General features: G+C 64.7%; 3 protein-coding genes across 3 annotated transcripts; all 3 read left to right on the top strand.

The window, feature by feature from the left end:
* The first annotated feature begins 1 nt into the window (after position 1).
* Positions 2–4,397, top strand: CHLRE_17g706550v5 (uncharacterized protein). The gene is made up of 5 exons (XM_043072010.1): positions 2–362; positions 749–1,249; positions 1,563–1,696; positions 1,991–2,257; positions 2,469–4,397. The coding sequence occupies exons 2-5, from the start codon at positions 751–753 to the stop codon at positions 2,760–2,762; spliced, it is 1,194 nt and encodes a 397-aa protein (XP_042914469.1). The 5' UTR covers positions 2–362; positions 749–750; the 3' UTR covers positions 2,763–4,397.
* A 174-nt stretch (positions 4,398–4,571) lies between these two features.
* On the top strand, positions 4,572–9,575 carry CHLRE_17g706500v5 (uncharacterized protein). Its single transcript, XM_043072009.1, has 5 exons — positions 4,572–4,738; positions 4,835–5,143; positions 5,373–5,765; positions 6,025–6,402; positions 6,762–9,575. Exons 1-5 carry the CDS (start codon positions 4,673–4,675, stop codon positions 8,745–8,747), a joined length of 3,132 nt encoding a protein of 1,043 aa, XP_042914468.1. The 5' UTR covers positions 4,572–4,672; the 3' UTR covers positions 8,748–9,575.
* Positions 9,576–9,631: 56 nt separating this feature from the next.
* CHLRE_17g706450v5 (uncharacterized protein) lies at positions 9,632–17,347 on the top strand. Its single transcript, XM_043072008.1, has 12 exons — positions 9,632–10,152; positions 10,449–10,528; positions 10,711–10,753; positions 11,134–11,233; positions 11,478–11,571; positions 11,902–12,232; positions 12,626–12,740; positions 13,016–13,101; positions 13,319–13,458; positions 13,811–15,442; positions 15,752–15,845; positions 16,239–17,347. Exons 1-12 carry the CDS (start codon positions 9,778–9,780, stop codon positions 16,284–16,286), a joined length of 3,138 nt encoding a protein of 1,045 aa, XP_042914467.1. The 5' UTR covers positions 9,632–9,777; the 3' UTR covers positions 16,287–17,347.
* Positions 17,348–18,159: the final 812 nt, after the last annotated feature.

Raw genomic sequence — 18,159 nt, 5'->3', positions numbered from 1 at the left:
TCTGGAGTTGCCCGGCTGCGCAATCTCGCGGATGCACGTTAAATAGCATATAACAGTGAGCGCGATGGCGGAATCGCCAAGAAACCAAGCAAGACAGCCGTCAGAGGCCGGGGCTCCGCCAGCAGACCCCATTTTTGAGACCATACAGATATTAGAACCCGAAAAGCCAAGAGGCTTTCGTCATCAGGTTAGCAGCAAAGTAAAGACCTCGCATTGGTCCAGTCTCTTCTCGTGCATTGCGCCCCAAGCGCCTAGCTCTTCAGCAGACGACGCGAAGGACGCCGAGGAGCAGCAGGATGAGCAGGAGCAAGCATCTCCAAGTGCAAAATGGACATGGGGGACAAAAAAGGTCCGCGCCGAAGGTGAGCCACCTGTGCTAGCCGTTGTGGTGCAGCCGCCCACCTCAGCGCGACGCATTGAGCCGTCCGATTCATGGCCAACGCGCCATGACTGCCGCATGCCCTTAAAGATCGCAGCACGCGCGCCCCCACCGCAAACGCTAGCATGCTTGCGCACATCCAGCCCCTCGACCCTATGTGCCAGCCTCCTTGCGGGCACACTGCGGTGCCCCCGATGTCCCCCCACCCCAGAAAACCCACACCTGCACCGCACCGATCCCCCGCACCACATGGCGCCCTCAGTCACCGCACTAAGCTACCCACACCAACACCACCCTAACCCAAAACCGCACCCATTTCATCCGCAAGCCCTTTCAGCCCCACCCTGTCCATCCTGACCACCTCAACAGACATGCCCTGCATCCTGTTCGTGGGGCTCGACGGCGCCGGCAAAACCACCATCATCAATACCCTGCTCGAGGAGGCCCGCCGGCTGAAGGTCGAGGAGCAACGCGCCAAAGAGGAGGAGCGCCGTGTCGCGCGCGACGGCCGCCCAGCGCTGCGCCAACAGAACGGCCAGCAGGACGGCGCCGGAGGCGGCGGTGGTGGCGGCACCGCCGCCGCCAGCAGCCGTGACGCGAGCATGCGCGGTAGTCAGGCCGCGCTGAGCAAGGCGGTCACCGGCGTCACGGAGGACCGTGGGACCGCTCGGACGGGAGGCCAGACCGACGCCGGCACGGAGGACGGCAACGGCCAGGGCGCAGGGGAGGGCGAAGGCGGCATCAGCGAAAAGGCGCGGCGCGCGCGGGACGCCATCCAGCCGCCGCCGCCGGCGCCCAGCGAGCGCGGCATGCTGTACGCGCTACCGCAGTCGGTGCTGCGGTACGGGTGTGTGCTCATGGACACGCCGGGTGAGATCGTGACGGTCAGCGCGCGAGCGAAGGAAAGGGGCTTGGAAGGGGGCAAGGGGAGGTGGTGCATACGTGCCATGACTTAGGGTTAATCGGTGAGGTGCCATGTCTGCATGCGAGCTGCGTCCGGGTGCGGGTTGTAAAGCAGCTGGCCGGATGCAAAGCCAGATGCCGAGCTCGGTCCGGCCCGGCAGGTACCCCTCCTGCGTGCTTTGCGCATTTGCGTGCATATATTTTTGCGTGCACTACGCTGACCCCTCACTCCGTGTACTGGCCACACACACACCCCTACACACATCCCCCACCCCTCCAGGCGGCTTCTTCCAGCGGCGGCGCTACCTGGGCGGTCTGCAGCTGGCCACCGCGGTGGTGCTGTGTGTGGACGCCGCGGACGAGAGCCGCTTCCCCGTGGTGCGCGACTTCTTCGCGCAACACGTGCTGCCCGAGGTGAGGGGCGGGAGGCAGAGGAGAGGGTGGGTACGGGAACCAAACTCGAGTCGCGCTGGGCTGCACTGGGGAAGAGGTTCTGTGCCGGAGCCCACCGAGCTAGGGGGCAGTAAGATAGTGTGGCGCATCCATGTAATTCTGAAGTCAGTGGTAGGAGGGAAGAGTGGCAAAGGGGGACGCCTGAACTGGCACTTTGGATTTGGAAACCATCAGGTTGGCTCGCATGTCAGATGGGGACGAAATGAGTGCACGAGCAACTGCACACTCACACACCCTACACACCCTCCCCACCAGGTGTGCCGGCGGCACCTGCCGCTGCTGCTGCTCGCCACCAAGCGCGACGTGTGCGACTGGGGTGCGGCCGAGGACGTGGCGCTGGATCTGGATCTCGCCATCCTCATGGCGCACGTGGCGGCGCCCTGGACCGCGGCACACGTGGTGGGCGGCCAGCTGGGGCCCCTGCGCGAGCCGCTGACGTGGCTGCTGCAGCAGTCCTCCATCGTGGACCACCTGTGGCACTCCTGGCCCAGCAGCGCCCCCGTGCTGCTGCACTACCAGCAGGTGTGTGTGTGTGTGTGAAGGGGGGGTGGGTAAGGGGGAGTGAGGGATGAGGGGCACGGATGAGGGGAACGTGAGGGGATTGGGGAAGGAGTTGTGGGAGTGGGGGTGGGGTGGACTTCCCAACCCTGAATCCTGAACAAAACTAGAATTAGGGGCTGAGGGGCTTACACGGCTGGGGCTCCTGTGCCAATCCACCCACTGCCACCCACAGGCCAACGCGCGCTACGCGGTGGGCATGGCCAGCAAGAAGGCCGTGGAGCTCTTCCACGGCGAGGACGACCAGGAGGGGGTGCTGCAGGCAGCAGCAGGCGCAGGCGGAGGCGGCCTCGGGGCAGGCCGTGAGGGCGGCGCCGGCGGCCGCTTGGGAGGCGGCGGGTTTCGTGTGGCGGCGGGACCGCTGCCGGCTCTGGCGCCGTCTGGCAGTGTGCACATCAGCGCGGTGACCTCGCTGGCACCCCTGGGCTCCACACCACAGCCGTCGGTGGGCGTGCAGGCGCCCGCGTAGCGCAGAGGGGGAGTGTTGAAGGAGGGGGCGTTGGGAGGGGGCGCTCAACGGGGAAAGAATAAGAGGCAGGCTTTAACAGCAGCTGAGTCAGGCAAATAATGCAGGTTAGCTAGCCAGCTGGTGTGTGGGCCCGGTTGAGTAGCTAGACTGCGCGATGCAGCAGCCATGGGTCGGGTCCAGCGTGCTCGTATGCAGGCGGCCCAGACAGAGGTGGCGGCGCCATGGGCGTTGCGGATTCGTGGTGCACGCTGTGGTGGTGTGCAGCAGTAGCTAGCCAGGCAGGAGCCAGGCAGGACTGCAGGCTGTAGCAGCAAGGCAGGCAGTGCTGGGAGGACAGCAGTAGCAAGAAGGTGGTGACGGCTGGGGCCTGCAGCCACAGATCAGGGACAGACGCAGAAGCGGTTACTGAGATACGGGAACATCTGCAGGAACAGTTACTACGGCATGATCATGGCATGATGTTGGACCAGAGGCACGAGCAGGAGCACCAGTGGCGGTTGCTTAAGGCCTGACAATTTTGTGCGTTTGGAAACAGGACTTCGATTGAACCAGGGTGGTAAGGCGGAAATGATATCTCCTTACAAAGTTACAATACGGCTGGTGGATGTGCTTGTTTGGAACAGTGAAGCCCTACAGTGATGTACGGGCCTATTTTTGTCGCGGTGGCTGTGAGAATGCGCAGGAGGTGCGGCAGCAGACGCGACGGCGACCATGCGTGTGAAGTGCGCTAGTGTCAGGGGTGTTCCTGATTGTGTTGGTGGCTTGACGGCACCATGGCGGCCATGGTTCATTCAAATGCCGGGACGCCCGATTCTGAGGTTCACTGCGTAGGCAAAGTGAAGACGAGGCAGCGTATCAGTATAGCCCCTAGTGGAGAAGGTCAGGGGAGCATTGGGTGTAGGCCAGCAGCCTGTAGGTCTAGCAAGGTCACGCAGAGCAAGTCTATGTAGGTTCGGACGACCAAGCACTTGCAGTGCTTCCGCCTTCCGGCGATGTGAGTGGGTAGGGTTGTATATGTGTGCGGCGCTGTACCTGCTGTGCTTAGGATGTCCTGCAGCCATGCGCACGCCATGGCGCACACGCAACGCGCGATGACCATGGCTCGCTAAGACAACAGGGTCATGCCGCCTCTCTCTGCGTCTCTGCGTGTCTCTGCATTCGTGCACGAGCCTGCACAGCTAATGGGGGCGGCGACCAAAACGTTGCACCCCACAGCGCGGGGGGCCTGCACACCGGAGGCATGAGTACGCGGACTGGAATCACCGACCAACCAACCGCCAGCCACGACGGGCGCGGGTGAACTCTCCATGGCCCTCCAATTCTCGTAGTATTATGGACAGTAGCTACGGAACAGAGAACTTGCACTGTCACAGCGTGTGGGAGCCTTGGTGACCATATTGTGTCAAGGGTGTGGGGATGGGCTGACGGAGCAACTGCACGCCCACGTAACCCACTATGGAACGTGCAGGGCATGAAATGACCCGCAACGGCATGGATGTTTGCATGTGCAACAGGAACACAATACGATTTATTGGGTAAGGGCAAAAGCCCCGCAAAAAGAGAGATATGTGGCTGCGTGAGCAAAACTCGCGGATCTCTTTAGTAAAAGGCGAAAGAGATATTCGCTACGCGTTCAGCTCGCCACGGATACACAAGGTACGCATGTGTGCGATCCCCAGGCCCCAGCCTGCCAGCCTCACATTATATCATGCGCACGATGGTGGGTTGCATATCTGGCCGGCATCACGATATCTGAAGCCAGGGTGCTCTGTTGCATACATGGCTCATTAAATGCCTATACATGCATTTTGCGTTGAACACACAACTACTCAACAGCTGCGCTTATGTTGCTGTCGGTGTGCGGCCGATGCCTTGACCTGGGCAGCTCGGTGCAGACATGATCTATTCCAATGGCTGAGGACCTGCTGCTTGCTCGGCTCGCACTGGTGCGGCTGCGAGAGCTCAGTGGCGACCAGGTGGGCCGGCACTCAACGGACTTGTACAGTAGCCTCGGCACCATCGGCACCGACTTTGCTCAACGCCCCCTCGCACCGGGTCCTGATGTCTTGCAGGGCTCTAGTTCCCTAAAGGAGGCGACAAGCGAGCTGGTCGCTGCCGCCCGCCACCTGCGCCGCTACCTGGACCGGTGGTCCCGGAGCTCCGGCGAGGACCGGGATGTCCCGAGTCCGGCTGGAGCCGCAGCTGCCAAAGAGGCAGGGTTGGGTCCTGCAGGCAGGCGACCAGGCAACGTGCCTGCAGGGAAGCAGCCGCAGCAAAAGCAGCAACAGCAAATGCTGCCGCAGCAGCAGCGGCCGAGCTCGCAGCACGTGCAGCTGCTTGGAGTGGTGTGTGGAGAGCTGGCAGAGGCACAGTACCTACACGTGAGGCCTGACTGTAGCGAGCATGCCCTTTTGGAACTTGGTTCCTCTCACGGACTGGGTCCTGAGCTGTACCCGTGATGTGGCCGGGGCGGGGGCGGGGGCCGGGATCCGGAAACATGGCGAGCAAGGCTTGCGCCCATCACGCACCTTACGTGCGAACACTGAAGTCCTCTAGCCGCACCGCGATCTACTCCGTTCTGCATGCACAACTCACGACGCAATGCTGCAGGCTGTGGCGGTCTGCGCTGCCGGCAGGCCCCTAGAGGCAAACCCCTGGGCGGCGGGGCTGGGCTACCGCTGGCGGCTGTCTGACGCGGTGTGGGGCGCACGCGGCGGCGCGCCGTCACACCCCCGGAGCCAGTCGCGGTCGCCACCGCAGCTACAGCCACCCAACCCGCCGCAGCTACGGCCGCCACTGGTGTTTGATGACGTGCTCCCTGCACTGCTTCTGCAGCGGTTGGCGGCGGCCTTTGGTAGTGGCGGCCCTGGCAGCGGTGCCCAACCGGGTGGCCGGGTGGCCGCCTCCACCCCAGCCTCGGCCTCGTCTTCCGCCTCGCCATTCTGGTCGCAGCACCGCTACGGCCGCAGCGCCACCCCCTTCTTCAGCTACCTGTACCCACTGGTGAGACGCACCGGACCGTAGTGGGTAGTGCATTTCGATAGGGGGGCGGGGCGGCCCTTAGCCGAAACGAAGGGTGGTGGTGGTGGCCGGGGGTAGTTTACGAGGGTAACGGCGGCCTTAGATGGGCAGCTGTGGACGGCTGTGGACGGGTGCGTGGGAAGGTAAAGCGGCAGGGGCTGCGCAGCTGTATGCCCAGTGCCGACCTGTGACCAGCTATGCTGCACCGTGGTGTGAACCGGCCCACCCGCATGGGCCGCAGGACCAGCCGCCCACGTCCGTGGTGGAGGCGGCGGCGCAGCACCTGCACCGCTCGCTGCTGCAGGCCCTACGGCCGGTAGGAACAGCGGCAGCAGCAGCCTATGAAGGCGAGGAGCGCGGCGCAGCTCGCTGGGGGCGAAGGTGTCAAACAGATGCAGCAGCCAGCGACACGACCGTCGGGTCGGGCGCAGGAGCGGCGGGGGCGGAGGTGTCGGAGGCGGCGGAGCCTGAAGCGGGGGCAGATGCGGAGGAAGAGGCGGCACGGGGCGTGGCGGCGGCGCTGCGGGGCGCTGCTGTGGTGGAGTGGTGGGCTCACACCAGGGTGCTGGGGGCGGCCCACCAGCTGCACTTCGACGTGAACGAGGACGTGCTGAGGCGGGTGGGTTGTGTGGATGGGTGGTGTTGGCGGGTGATGCGGGTAGGTGGACGGGTGGGTGGACACGTGGGTGATGTGGGTGGGTGGACGGGTGGGTGATGTGGGTGGTTGGACGGGTGGGTGAGTGCGGGACAGTGACTTGTCATGGTGCAGGCGGATAGTTTAAAGGCAGCGTGGGCACGCACATAGGATGAGCCCGTACAAGGGGAGTTCTTCCAATTGACGCATGGTTTCACACTCGCCGCCCATCCCCAACCCTGGCCTTGGAAACGATTATGCGCACTCTGCCAGCCCGTTGTGCTCCCTGCCTCCTGCCCTCGCCGACCCTCCCCCCCTCCCACACAAACCCATGCGCTACTCAGGGCCTGGGCCGCTACCGGCTGCAGCACCCGCTGCTCAGCAGTGTGCTGTTCCTGCCGCCGGCACTGGCGGGGCGGGGCACAGCAGCAGGGGCAGCAGCGGCGGCAACAGCAGGGGCAGCAGCGGCGGCAGCAGCAGGGGCAGAAGAAGGCCGTGGTGGCGGGGGCGCCGTGGGATGCGGCCGGGGCGGCGGCGGGGGCGGTGCTGCGGCGCCGGGTGTTCCCGGGTGTGCGGGCGGGCCCACACTGGTACTGGACCAGACGCCGGCAGGGGCGCGGCGGCAGCAGGCGGCGGGGCGGGATGAACAGCTACAGCACCACGACGAAGACCAGGGCCTCCTTCACCAAAACCACGAAAATCAGCACCAGCACCAGCAGCACCAGCAGCCACTGGCGCCGAGGGCCTGGCCTGTGTGGCCCCGTGCCAACCGACTGCTGGTTTTTCCCGGAGACCTGCTGCACGGCGTGCTGCCGCAGCGGCAACAACAACAGGCGCCGGCGTCAGGGTCCGGCAGTAGCAAGCCTGTTGGAGTTGCTACCGCCGCTGCGGAGGGTGCAGCAGTAGCAGGAGGCGGTGAAGGCGGCACTGCTCCTGCTACTGCCGCAGTGGCGGCGGTGGGCCGGTCCGGGCATGTGCATGTGCCTCCGCGCACGAGCCTGCAGCGCCGCACTACCCTCATTCTGGCCTGGTGGGGGCCGGAGCGCCTGCACACAGCTACGCCCGCGCCGCCCCTGGTCCTGAGGGTGACGCGGCGGCGGCGGCGGCACGGTGGTGGGGCCTCGGGTGACGAGCGTAGTCAAGGCAGTGACAGCATCAACGGCGGCAGTAGCGGCAGCAGCAGCATAGAGGGCAGTAGCAGTGAGGCAGAGTCGGAGTCTAGCGGGTACAGTCAACGGGGAAGCGGTGACTGCAGCAGCAGCGATAGCAGCAGCGAGGACGAGGGTGGCAGTAGCAGCAGTGGCGGCAGGAGTGGTGCGCTGTGGGACTGGCGACACGAAGGCGAGTTGCGGCCTGGAATGCTGCTACAGCCGCAGCAAACGCCACAAAAGGCACAGCCACAGGACAACGACTTGGCTGCCCATGAGCCGGCGGGCAAGCGGCAGCGACTGGCTCCTGTGACTCCTACTGCCGCTGCTACTGTTGCCGCTGCTACTGCCGCTGCTACTGCCGATGCCGCTGGCGCAGCCAGCCGGTGTGAGGCCAACACCGACGCAGAGGGTCCCCAGCGGGGCGTAGCACCAGCACCAGCACCAGCAGGGGGCAGGCCGCGACACGGGGCAGGCGACGGCTTCGGGCACGCCGCCCCACCAGCGGCTCTGGCGCTTTCACGGCAGCGGCAAGGTAACACGCCTCCGCCGCCGACGTGGATGGAGGCGTTTGCGGTGCGGACTGAGGACCACGTGGCTGTTGCAGCAGGCGCGGTCCACGGCGGGGGCGGGCCCAGCAGCAGCAGCTCTGGCGGTGGTGGCGATGGCGGTTGCGGTGGAGGACGGCGGTGGGGTGCAACTTGGCACGTGCCGGCCTGCGTCGCCCCCGCGTGGGTGCGCATTACAAGGCAGGCAAGGGCGGAGGTGGAGGAGGAGGAGTCAGAGGTGTGGAGTCTGGGGCGCCAGGCGGCACGCGGCATGGCGATGGTCTTGGGCGAGGCCTGGGATGACGGCTTGCTACTGCCGGCAACGCCGCCCCCGGCAGTAGCAACAACAGGTTCTGCATCAGCAGTAGCACAACCATCACCATCACCAATACCACCACCGCCGCCAGCAACAGCAGCTGCAGTAGCAGCGGAGGAGGCGGTGCCGGCAGGGCTGGGTCGGGTGCTGCGGGCGCTGCAGCCTCCAGAGCTGCGGCTGTTCCTGCGCACCCGACGTGAGCTGTCGGATTTGTACCTGCCGCCGACACAGCAGCAGCAACAGCAGCAGCTGGAGGAGGAGGAGGAGGAGGCACATGAAAAGGGCACAGATCACCTGAGTAAGGCGGCATGCGTGTGAGCCTCCTGCGGTGTGCGCATTCGCATAGCATTGGCATATCGTGGCACGGTGGCACGATTTATTGCTGTTCGGTTTGTTGCCTGGTGCGCTTGTGCTTGACAGCGGGACGTGGCTGGATTCATGGCGGGTGTTGCCGGTAGGAACCGGCTCGGCTATAGGCGAAAGGTGACCAATGTGGTGCAACGACAGGAGCAGCAGCAGCCACCGCTGCGTCAGCAGGGAGATGGAGAGGCAACAGCGTAAGGCGGCGGGTGTGGGCCCCGCTTGGTTGCATGTATGTGGCGTGCAGGTTCTCGTGAATGGCGATGCGGACCGAGGGAGAGCTCCCCTGGTGCGCAACTGGGAGGTTTGCGATGGAGACTGCATCTGTTGGTCACTGGGACGGATTTCTTCTTTGCCGCAGGTTCGGGAGGGGTTGGTTGGCACGATGCAGGCGCGGTCGAGGGACAGGGCTTGGGCAGGATCTGGGCACAGCTGGTTAAACCGGGAGGTCACAGCCCCAGAGTGCAGGCACGTAGGGATCGCGCATGCAATGGTCGTGCCATGCAGAATCCGGCGGCCTAGGCCTTCGAGCTGTGCCGCCGCGCACTAAAGGAGCGTAGGGTTCACGCCACGGCACCCGCGTCATAAGTTATGTCGTGGCTCATGTCACCTTGATGATTCTAGGACAGGTCCAGGGCGAGGTTCGGGGACTTCCGGATGGGCGTCCATGCAGCCAATGCAGGCCCCCGGATGTTCGTGGGAGCAACGGGGCTGCCGGATCCACGCGAGCGCGATTGCCCATTCGTGATCGAGCTAGGCATTCGCGGGATGTAAATGCCCGTTACGAGTAATAGTTCATCAAGAACGCTCTCCCTGATTTGTGCACACATACAACCGATAGGGTTCACTGACAAGGTGGCCCAGCGCTAACTTTACGGTCGAGGCAGTGCTTATGGACGTCGTCGGGCCTGAGAATGTACTATGATTTCATAAATCAAGCCGGCGCGCCCTCAAATACACGGTAGCACGGTTATGCAAACTTCTAACAATGAACACTGTGGCTGTCATTACGCTCGCGGCGCTGGTCATTTGCTGGAAATCAGCTGTTTCTCAGCAGACCAATCCCCTGAATGGAAATCCAGGTGCAGCAATTCCCGGCTCGCGAATCGATATCTCTGTGTCCGCGCTGCTGCAACGGGCCATAAGCCTAGATACTACCAATTCAAAATACGATGCGGTGTGGTGGGTTGTGCTCTCCTGGCAAGACCCAACCGCTGGAGACGAGGTGCTCGCGCGGACGGGCAGCGTCGCATCGACCCCATGCGCTCGCGGCTGCGACAGCAACGGCCTGCTTAGCAGCGGCTGCTGCGATAGCATCTGGCTGCCGTCCGTCGAGCTTCCTAACCTGGTCGCGTATGACCAGGTGCGCACGCGAGTCGGTTAGTGCGCGAAGCCTGGACCTGCCACGCACGTGCGAGCCAACCGCCGGGCGAGTAGGCGGCGGAGGAAGGAGAGGAAGCCGACTGGCAGGGGCAGGGGCGGGAAGCAGTGGGAGCGCTGCGGTGCCCCGGGAGGATACCTTCGGGTGAATCCGCAGGGGTGCCTTGAGGCAACCCAGATCATGAATTGTGGTCTCCGAGACAGGCAGCCAGATAGCCGGTTGCGCGTGTCGCCTTTACCCTCACGCCCACGCCCCCCCCCCAAAAAAAACACATACAGGACCAACTAGTGCGCTACCATATCAACGCCAACGCCACCAGCGGCACCGTGACCTGGTCTACCCGCCTGGTCGGCACGTGGTGCGTTGGGTTTCCCGTGGGTGGGACGGGCGGGCGGTTACGTGGCTGTCGGTCCAAGTTACACAATATATTGGGTCTGCCGTGCGCGCCGTCCGCCCGCCCTTTCACCTTACCCTTTCCCCTTAGTCACTGACTGCCTCCCCCTTCCTCCATGAATGTAATCCCCCGTTTGCCCCACTCAGGTATGCCCCACTTGACTTCCGTGCTTACCCCTTTGACCACCAGGTAGGAGGGTGTGAGGGAGAGGTGTGACATGTGCCCATTAAGTGTGATGGGGGCGGGTTACGGCATTAGGCTGGGCGACAGCGGGGATGTGGACTGCAAACACAAGCGGTCGTGTGGTGGCCAGACCCAGACGCACCTTGCAGCGCGACTGTTTCCTTACGGGATTGGTTCAAAGTTAACCCAGACGCACGACGCTAGTAGGCGTCCTGCACGGCATGCGGCCAGATGCGCCCTTCCTCCACCTCTCCCTACCCCTCTCATGCCCACTCCTCCTGCCCCACTCCTCCCGTGCATTCCTCCCCATTGCCCTGCTCACTCTTCCGTCAGCATATCCTCCATCACACGCTCCCGCCACGCCCCTCCTCCGCTCCTCCCCTCAGCACCTGCTGATGGAGATGGCCATAGCGGACAGCCAGTCGCACGCGGTGGGGCTCAAGTGGGAGCACGTGGCCAAGCTCAACAACACCGCACACACCAAGGGTGGGACAGGGCCAGGCGGGGGAGGCAGGCAGGGCAGGGCAGGGCGCGGAGTGCGGAGTGCGGAGGCGCAGGAGGGCGCGGCAGCGGGACAGGGGCTATCCGGGTGAATGCAGGTGGTGCAGGCAAGCGGGGGGACAGGGGCAGGCAGGGGCGCCACCCCAGCGACACACTGTCTGACGCGCTGTCTGGCACGCTGACGGCTGACGGCTGACATGCGGGCTGCTGACGCCTGGTACCGCTGCAGGTGCTGACCTGGCCGGCTGGCGGGTCAAGTGGGCCAAGGGCAAGATCTACGATAGCCGGGGCTGCCAGCTGGCGTTCGGGGTCACTGCGCCGCGGTACGTGTGTATTAAACGAAATGCTATGTATGTGCACGTGGGGTTGGGTGGCACCTCTTGTTTTGGGCTCGAGGGCCTCGGCGCGCCGCCGAAGAGGTGGTGGAGGGTCAGCGGTGGAGACAGTGGCAGCGCGCTGGATGGGCGATAGCGGTGCCGTGGTGGTGGCGGTGGGTGGGGTAACACGGTAAATACTAAATACCAGCCCAAGCTAAACCAATCCAAGCTGGCGGTGGGGACATGATGGCCTGGAGACCTGTTGGGTAGCCGTTGTGCATGTACGCCTGGACATTAATCTCGTGCCGCGCCCGTGCCGCAATGCTGCTGCCGTAGGTACGACGGAGTGGATGCGGCCGCGCTGGACGCAGTGGCGGGCGGCGGCAGCAGTAGCAGCAGCAGTGCCGCCAACGGCACCTCGGCGCTGGTTGCGACAGGCGGCACAGTGGCCGCCGGCAATGCTAACAGTAATGCCAACAGCAGCAGCAGCGGTGGCGGCAGCGACAGCGGCGTCGTGCGGTACGTGTCAATCGCCATACCCGACCGCTACTTCCCCGACAACGCCGGCGTGGGCACCACGGAGCCGAGCGACTGCGGCGCGCACACCACCCTGTACGACGAGGCGCGGGCGCTGTACGGCCCCATCGTGCTGGTGGCGGATATCATGGTGGGGGGAGAGGGGGCTGTGGGGAGTGGGGGGCGTGGGGAGCGTGTGCGTGTTGTTCCTCTCAATGCCCCGGCTGGTTTCGAATGGATACACCGCACCGCCCTCTTCCCATGCCTTACCTAATGCGCATGCAATGCGCACCGCCCGACGGCAAGCCACGTCCTTCACATGAATCACGTTCTTGCCTCGTGCCTGCGATGTGGCCCTGCCAGCTATGCTATCACACCTTGCCTGCTGCCGTGCGTACGACGGCACGCCACGACGTCACGACGTCAACACGATACCGCACCGCCCGCACTCTCATTGCCTCTTCCGCATGCCCCTGACTGTGCTGCCCACGCTACCGCGCTGCTGCCTCGTGCCTACCTGTCTGCCTCCTGCGCCGCTGTGCAGGTCAAGCGCGTGTCTTCCTACTTCCTGCTGACCAACCTGGTGCCGGTGCTGGTGGTGTCCCTGGCCTCGCTCGTGTCCTACTGCATGCCCTGCGCCGCGCTGGGCGAGCGCATAGGTGAGGCGGCGTGTGCGCGCGTGTATGTGCGTGTGTGTGTATGCTTGTGTGTGTGTGTGTGTGTGTGTGTGTATGCTTGTGTGTGTGTGTGTGTGTGTGTGTGTGTGTGTGTGTATGTGTGCGTGTAACTGTTTTTGGTGTGTGTCTGTGTAAGGGCGAGAGCACAAGGAAGCAAACACGCAGTGTGTTCAGGAGACAAAACACCTGCAACCTTATCTCGGCCTCTGACCCGCTTGCCCCCCCTCTCCAATATCGCCGACCAATCCCACCCTCAGGCGTCATCACCACCATGATCCTGTCGCTGACGGCGCTGCAGTTCGTGTTCGACACGCCGCCCGCCAACTACATCAACGCGCTGCAGGTGTGGTGTGCCCTTATTTGTGTGACCTCGTGTGTGTGTAAGGGAGGGGGATACGGGCGCGCGGGTGGTGGTGCGTGCCCCCCTGCACGCGCGATTTCCTGACAACTGGGACCTATTTCCTCGCTCTCTTGCATCGGGCTCGGATTGAAAGCGCCTGGTATTTACAACCCCTCGTTCTCCCCATGAACGGCTACCCCCTCCTTTCCCCTCGCTCCAGAGTGTCGTTCTGGCCTCCTACCTGCTGATGGCCATTGCGGTGCTGGAGGCGCTGGTGGTGAACCGCCTGGTCAACCTCAGCAGCACACTCACCAACAAGCGCTCGTGCGTGCGCAAGTACAGCACATTGCTCAGCTCCAGGTGGGGGCGGGGGGGCGGGCGGGGTCCTTACACCATGCCCAAGAAGAGACCAAGGACATGGGGAGTGGTGGGAAGAGGTGGGGTGCTTGCGCCCCTTCCACGGTGCTTGTTGCTTTAGGCTGGTAAAAACACCCTGGTGCAGCACATGCAGCTCTGAGCAGTCACACCGCGCTCATACGGAGCCAAACATCACACACACATGCGCCTCCCTTTCATACCGTACCCTTATGCCAACTGCCACCGCGTGACCCACACAACCTCGACACACACACACACACACACACACACACACACACACACACACACACACACACACACACACACACACACACACACACACACACACACACAGGCAGCGCAGCCGGCCCTCCTCCTCCCTGCCCAGCGGCCCCTACGGCGGTGGCAAACGCTCCGCCACCTCCGCCGCCTCCTCCCTAGACCGGCGGCTGGCGGCGGCGCTGGCGGCGGCGGCGGCGGCGGCTGGCGGTCACTTGGATGACCCTGAGGCGGGCAAGGCGGGACAGGCCGGCCCCAACCCCTTCGCCAAGCCGCGGCCGCGCTCTCACGGCGGCTCCAGCAACGGCAGCGTCAGCGCCAGTGTGAGTGAGGGGAAGCGGCAGCTGCAGCAGCGGAGGAAGGCGGCTGTGGAGGTGGCGGCGGCTGTGGGCCCGCCGCCGGGAGACGAGGAGGCAGGGCTGGGCACGCAGGGCCGGGCAGTGGTGTTCGCGGCACAGCCAGGCCAGCGCGTACTGGGCAGCAGCAGTGGTGGCGGCGGCGGCGGCGGCGGTGGCGGCGGCGGCGGCGGCGGCGGTGTGGTGGAGCTCATGGCGGCGGCGCCAGCGGCACCTGCACCTGCCGCGCCCGCCGGCCTGGCCGCACCCGCCACATTGGGCCGGAGCACCTCCGCCGCCGCCGCCACCTTCCCGAGCACTGCCGTAACGGCCGCAACCGCGACGGTTGGCGCCGCCGCCGTGAACCCCCTGTACGACAGGTCCGTGTCATGCAGCGTCATGAATGCTACAGCCGGCACATACCCCACAGACGCAGCGGGCAGCGCTGCTGCCACTGCCGCGCCGCGCGCCGACGCGATCAGCGTCAGCGGCAGCCTGCCAACGCACGCGCGGATGCTACCGCCGTTGCCGCCGCCGCCGCAGCTGCCTGTCTCTACCGCATCTTCGGCCGGGTCAGCGCTATTGCCGCCAGCCGCCGGCACCGTGGGTCCAGTCGGCTACGCAGCTGCCGCCCTCGCAGAGCTGGCGGCGGTCTCGGAGCACCCCACACTGCCGCTGCCGCCCTCGCCACACCAGCAGCAGTACCAGCAGCAGCAGCAGCAGCACAAGAGCTGGCACACGGCGGCTGCTCCCGCGGCCGCAAGCTGGCAGGGGGGGCCTGGGCCCGTGGCGGAGGCTGCGGAGGACTACGAACCCATGCCGCAGCACCCGCAGCAGCAGCAGCAGCCGGTGCCAGCCTCTCGACAGCTGCTACTCGCAGACGCCGCGGCCGGGGGCTCCGTCGCCGCCTCCGCACAGCCCCTCCTGGCGGGGGCCAGGAATCCCACCGGCGCGGGTGCTACTGCCGGGCCGCGCGGCCCCACCTTCCACCGGCTCGCCGGCTCCAGCAGCGCCGCCGCCACCACCATCCCCACCGCTGCTACAGCCGCTGCCGGCGCCGCCGCCACCGCCGCCGGCCTCAACCTGCTCCACCAGCGTTCGCTGGAGCTGGACGCAGCCGCCGGCTCTGCCGCGGCGGCGCCGCCGCCGCAGCCCATTTGGCGCCGCAGCAACCGCGTGGCCGGCCGAGGAGGTGCTGCGGGTGGCGGTGGCGTGACAGGAGGTGGTGGCGGCGCCGGTGGTGGCGGCCGGGCGCAGGCGGCGGCGGGCTGGCTGGCGGCGTGCTGGGGCGGCGTCCGCGGCGGCTGTTGGGCGGCGTGTGAGGGGCCGCTGGAGTGGTACTCCAACGTCAAGGAAGACCCCGAGCTGGCCATGTGGGTTGCGGACTGGCGTGTGTTGTGTTGTGTTTGTATGTTTTTGTCGTTGGTGTTGGCGTCGGTTGGTGCGGTGCTGGCAGCCTGTGTTCTTCCTGACACGTGCGGCTGCAGGTGCCGGTTTTGCGAAGAATGATGTACGGACTGTTTGCCGCAGCCCATTGGTGTCACTGTGCTGGATTGGATCTGTTTCCTGCCGTATCGCCCCTGACCGCGCCGGACCGCCCCGGCGCTGTGTGCACTCACCGCCACCACGTGCCGGTCCTCACCCCACATGCACCCCACACACACACACCACACATTGCACAGGTATGTGGCGGTGCGCATCGACAAGTGGACGTGCGGCGTGACCTTCGTGCTGTACGTGGTGTGCGTCACGGTGCTGCTGTGGTTCATGACGCAGGTGAGGCGGGGGGGGGGCGGGGGCGGGGCAGCGGCAGGGGCAGGCGCAGGGGCACGGGCGGGGGCGCGGGCACGGGCAGGGGCAGGGGCGGGGGCCGGGAGCTGGGGCAGGGGCGGGGGTGGAGGCTGGAGCTGGGGCGGGGGTGGAGGCTGGAGCTGGGGCGGGGGCGGGGGCGGCAGGCCAGCTGCGCGGGTAGAAGCAGTCGGGAGGGGCGCCGGGGGCAGATGGGGACGGCCAACCCAGTGGTCGGAGGAGAGCATATTCATGGTAGGTAGCCATAGAGCATGTTCAGCCGCCAGCCAGCCGCCAGCCGCGGCGGCATCCCCGCCACCATCCATTTTGGTCCTGCCCTCACGTACCTACGGTGCTCCGCGCCTTGTCCTGTGACGGCAGGTGGGCGACCACAAGCTCATGCTGGGGGACCGGCCCGGCAACATGTGAGCCAGCAAGCACCAGGCCCGAAGCACCGGACCCTGGGGCTGGCGGCTACAAACGTGATGTGTATAATGGCCGTGACCCCAGAGTAAAGTGGGCTGTGATCCTGCTGGTAAGGTAACTGTTGAGAGCTGCTGTCCATCATGTTCGTATAGCTTGTACGGTAACCTCTTGCAATGGATGGCAAGGTGACCACTGGGGAATATGCGGGGAGTATGTGGGGTGGGTGGCGCATTGTGCGGCAGGGGTGTTGCGCGGCTTGGTTGGGTTCGTATGGGAAACCAGGTTTCATAGGGGAATGATGTGAACAATTGATAATGAATGCACGTGCCTGGAATCGAGATCCATCGTCGGAGGCAATGTCAAATCTATTGGCTAGCCGGATGGGCATTGATTGGCGGCTTGCATAAGTTGACCCTCGTAGCCAGTCGCAGCAAAACAGAATCGAAACGGCGCTTTGCATCTTGTCTTGGTTGGATTCGCGGTCTTTATGCACGGTGGCTTAAGGCATGCAGGCATTCATCAGGCGTGGTCTTTCATGCGCCTAACTCAGCGGCTCGGGAACCGTGTGCCCCAGAATGGCACCTGTTGTGGTGGCTGTCGATGTGGGTGCTGTGTGGGTACGGTGCAAGGGCTGCTTAGCTTGCAACACAGTGTGGTGCATTAGGCAAGTGTGTCTGCATTATTTCCTGCTCGCAGCTTGCGTGTGAGCCTGTGGTCTGCATGCAACCAGGATGCGCCTAACTAATCGGCTCGGGAACCGTGTGCACCAAAATGGCACCTTCGTGGTGGCCGTGGGTGTGGGTACGGATGTTGGGCTTGGTCAATGGCGGAGCCCAGTGAAGATTGGGAATCGCGCGCAGAGGTAGTGGTCTCTGTTCTCACCCTCCGGGCCCTGTGTGTCTTGCTTGAGGGCACTAAGCCCACCACCAGGCCCCGCTCAATGTAGCACAATACCGTATCCTTCTGAGGCGCGAGGCGGATCATTGTTTGGCGCTGTTGCTGACACTACCGATGCAGAATGCAATGCGTTGTGATGGGTTGTGCTCTCTTGGCCACTGGAGCAAGCTGCAAGCCCCAACCACTGGGATGGTCGCAGTGGTTGGGGCTGCGACAGCAACGGCGTGCTTAGCAGCAGCTGCTGCGACAGCATTCCGGCTGCCGTCCGTCGAGCTTCCTAACCTGGTTGCGTATGACCAGGTGCGTATGCGAGTCGGTTAGTGCGCGAAGTCTGGACCTGCCACGCACGTGCGAGCCAACCGCCGGGCGAGCAGGTGGCGGAGGAAGGAGAGGAAGCCGACTTGCAGGGGCAGGGGCAGGGGGGGGAAGCAGTGGGAGCCCTGCGGTGCCCCGGGAGGCCACCTTTGGTTGAATCCGCAGGGGTGCCTTGCGGCAACCCAGATTGTGAATTGCGGTCTCCTGGACAGGCGGCCAGATAGACGTTGGCCGTGTGCCTCGGCCGCCTCTCCCACACCACACACACACACACACACACACACACACACACACACACACACACACACACACACACACACACACACACACACACCAGGAACGTCGGCCCCACTACAGCGGAAGTGCAGGGGTGCTCCAGCGGAATCCACGGCCGCGTCCTGCGTGGCATACCGTGGGAACACAGAAAGGTAGAGCAGTCTTCTGCCAAAGGTGGCTGGGGCAATAGCAACTGCACAGGCAAGCTGCAACAGTGTAGCATGGCGCAAGCGTGGGTGTTTAAGTTGGGTTGGGCATTCAACTTGTTATGGCTTCCCTCGGAGATTCCGAGATCGCCGACACGGCCGACACGCACCGTGTGCAGAGGGGCACGGATTGGGGGCGGCCCCTTGGGCGGCCCCAAATACTACTTTGAAGCCGTGTTTTG

This window comes from Chlamydomonas reinhardtii, chromosome 17, assembly GCF_000002595.2.
Source record: "Chlamydomonas reinhardtii strain CC-503 cw92 mt+ chromosome 17, whole genome shotgun sequence".
In the NCBI taxonomy this organism is placed as follows: domain Eukaryota; kingdom Viridiplantae; phylum Chlorophyta; class Chlorophyceae; order Chlamydomonadales; family Chlamydomonadaceae; genus Chlamydomonas; species Chlamydomonas reinhardtii.
The sequence above is the reverse complement of the archived record's forward strand: the minus strand, read 5'-3'. Positions and strand labels throughout refer to the sequence as shown.

Bases quoted from the DNA above. Each gene is read 5' to 3' on its own strand.
- CHLRE_17g706550v5 (XM_043072010.1), top strand. From the start codon at position 751: ATGCCCTGCATCCTGTTCGTGGGGCTCGACGGCGCCGGCAAAACCACC. The intron at 1,697-1,990 runs GTGAGGGGCGGG...CCTCCCCACCAG, and splicing joins CGCAACACGTGCTGCCCGAG to GTGTGCCGGCGGCACCTGCC. The intron at 2,258-2,468 runs GTGTGTGTGTGT...TGCCACCCACAG, and splicing joins TGCTGCTGCACTACCAGCAG to GCCAACGCGCGCTACGCGGT.
- CHLRE_17g706500v5 (XM_043072009.1), top strand. From the start codon at position 4,673: ATGGCTGAGGACCTGCTGCTTGCTCGGCTCGCACTGGTGCGGCTGCGA. The intron at 4,739-4,834 runs GTGGGCCGGCAC...GATGTCTTGCAG, and splicing joins GAGAGCTCAGTGGCGACCAG to GGCTCTAGTTCCCTAAAGGA. The intron at 5,144-5,372 runs GTGAGGCCTGAC...GCAATGCTGCAG, and splicing joins CAGAGGCACAGTACCTACAC to GCTGTGGCGGTCTGCGCTGC.
- CHLRE_17g706450v5 (XM_043072008.1), top strand. From the start codon at position 9,778: ATGAACACTGTGGCTGTCATTACGCTCGCGGCGCTGGTCATTTGCTGG. The intron at 13,459-13,810 runs GTGGGGGCGGGG...ACACACACACAG, and splicing joins AGCACATTGCTCAGCTCCAG to GCAGCGCAGCCGGCCCTCCT. The intron at 15,443-15,751 runs GTGGGTTGCGGA...CACATTGCACAG, and splicing joins GAAGACCCCGAGCTGGCCAT to GTATGTGGCGGTGCGCATCG.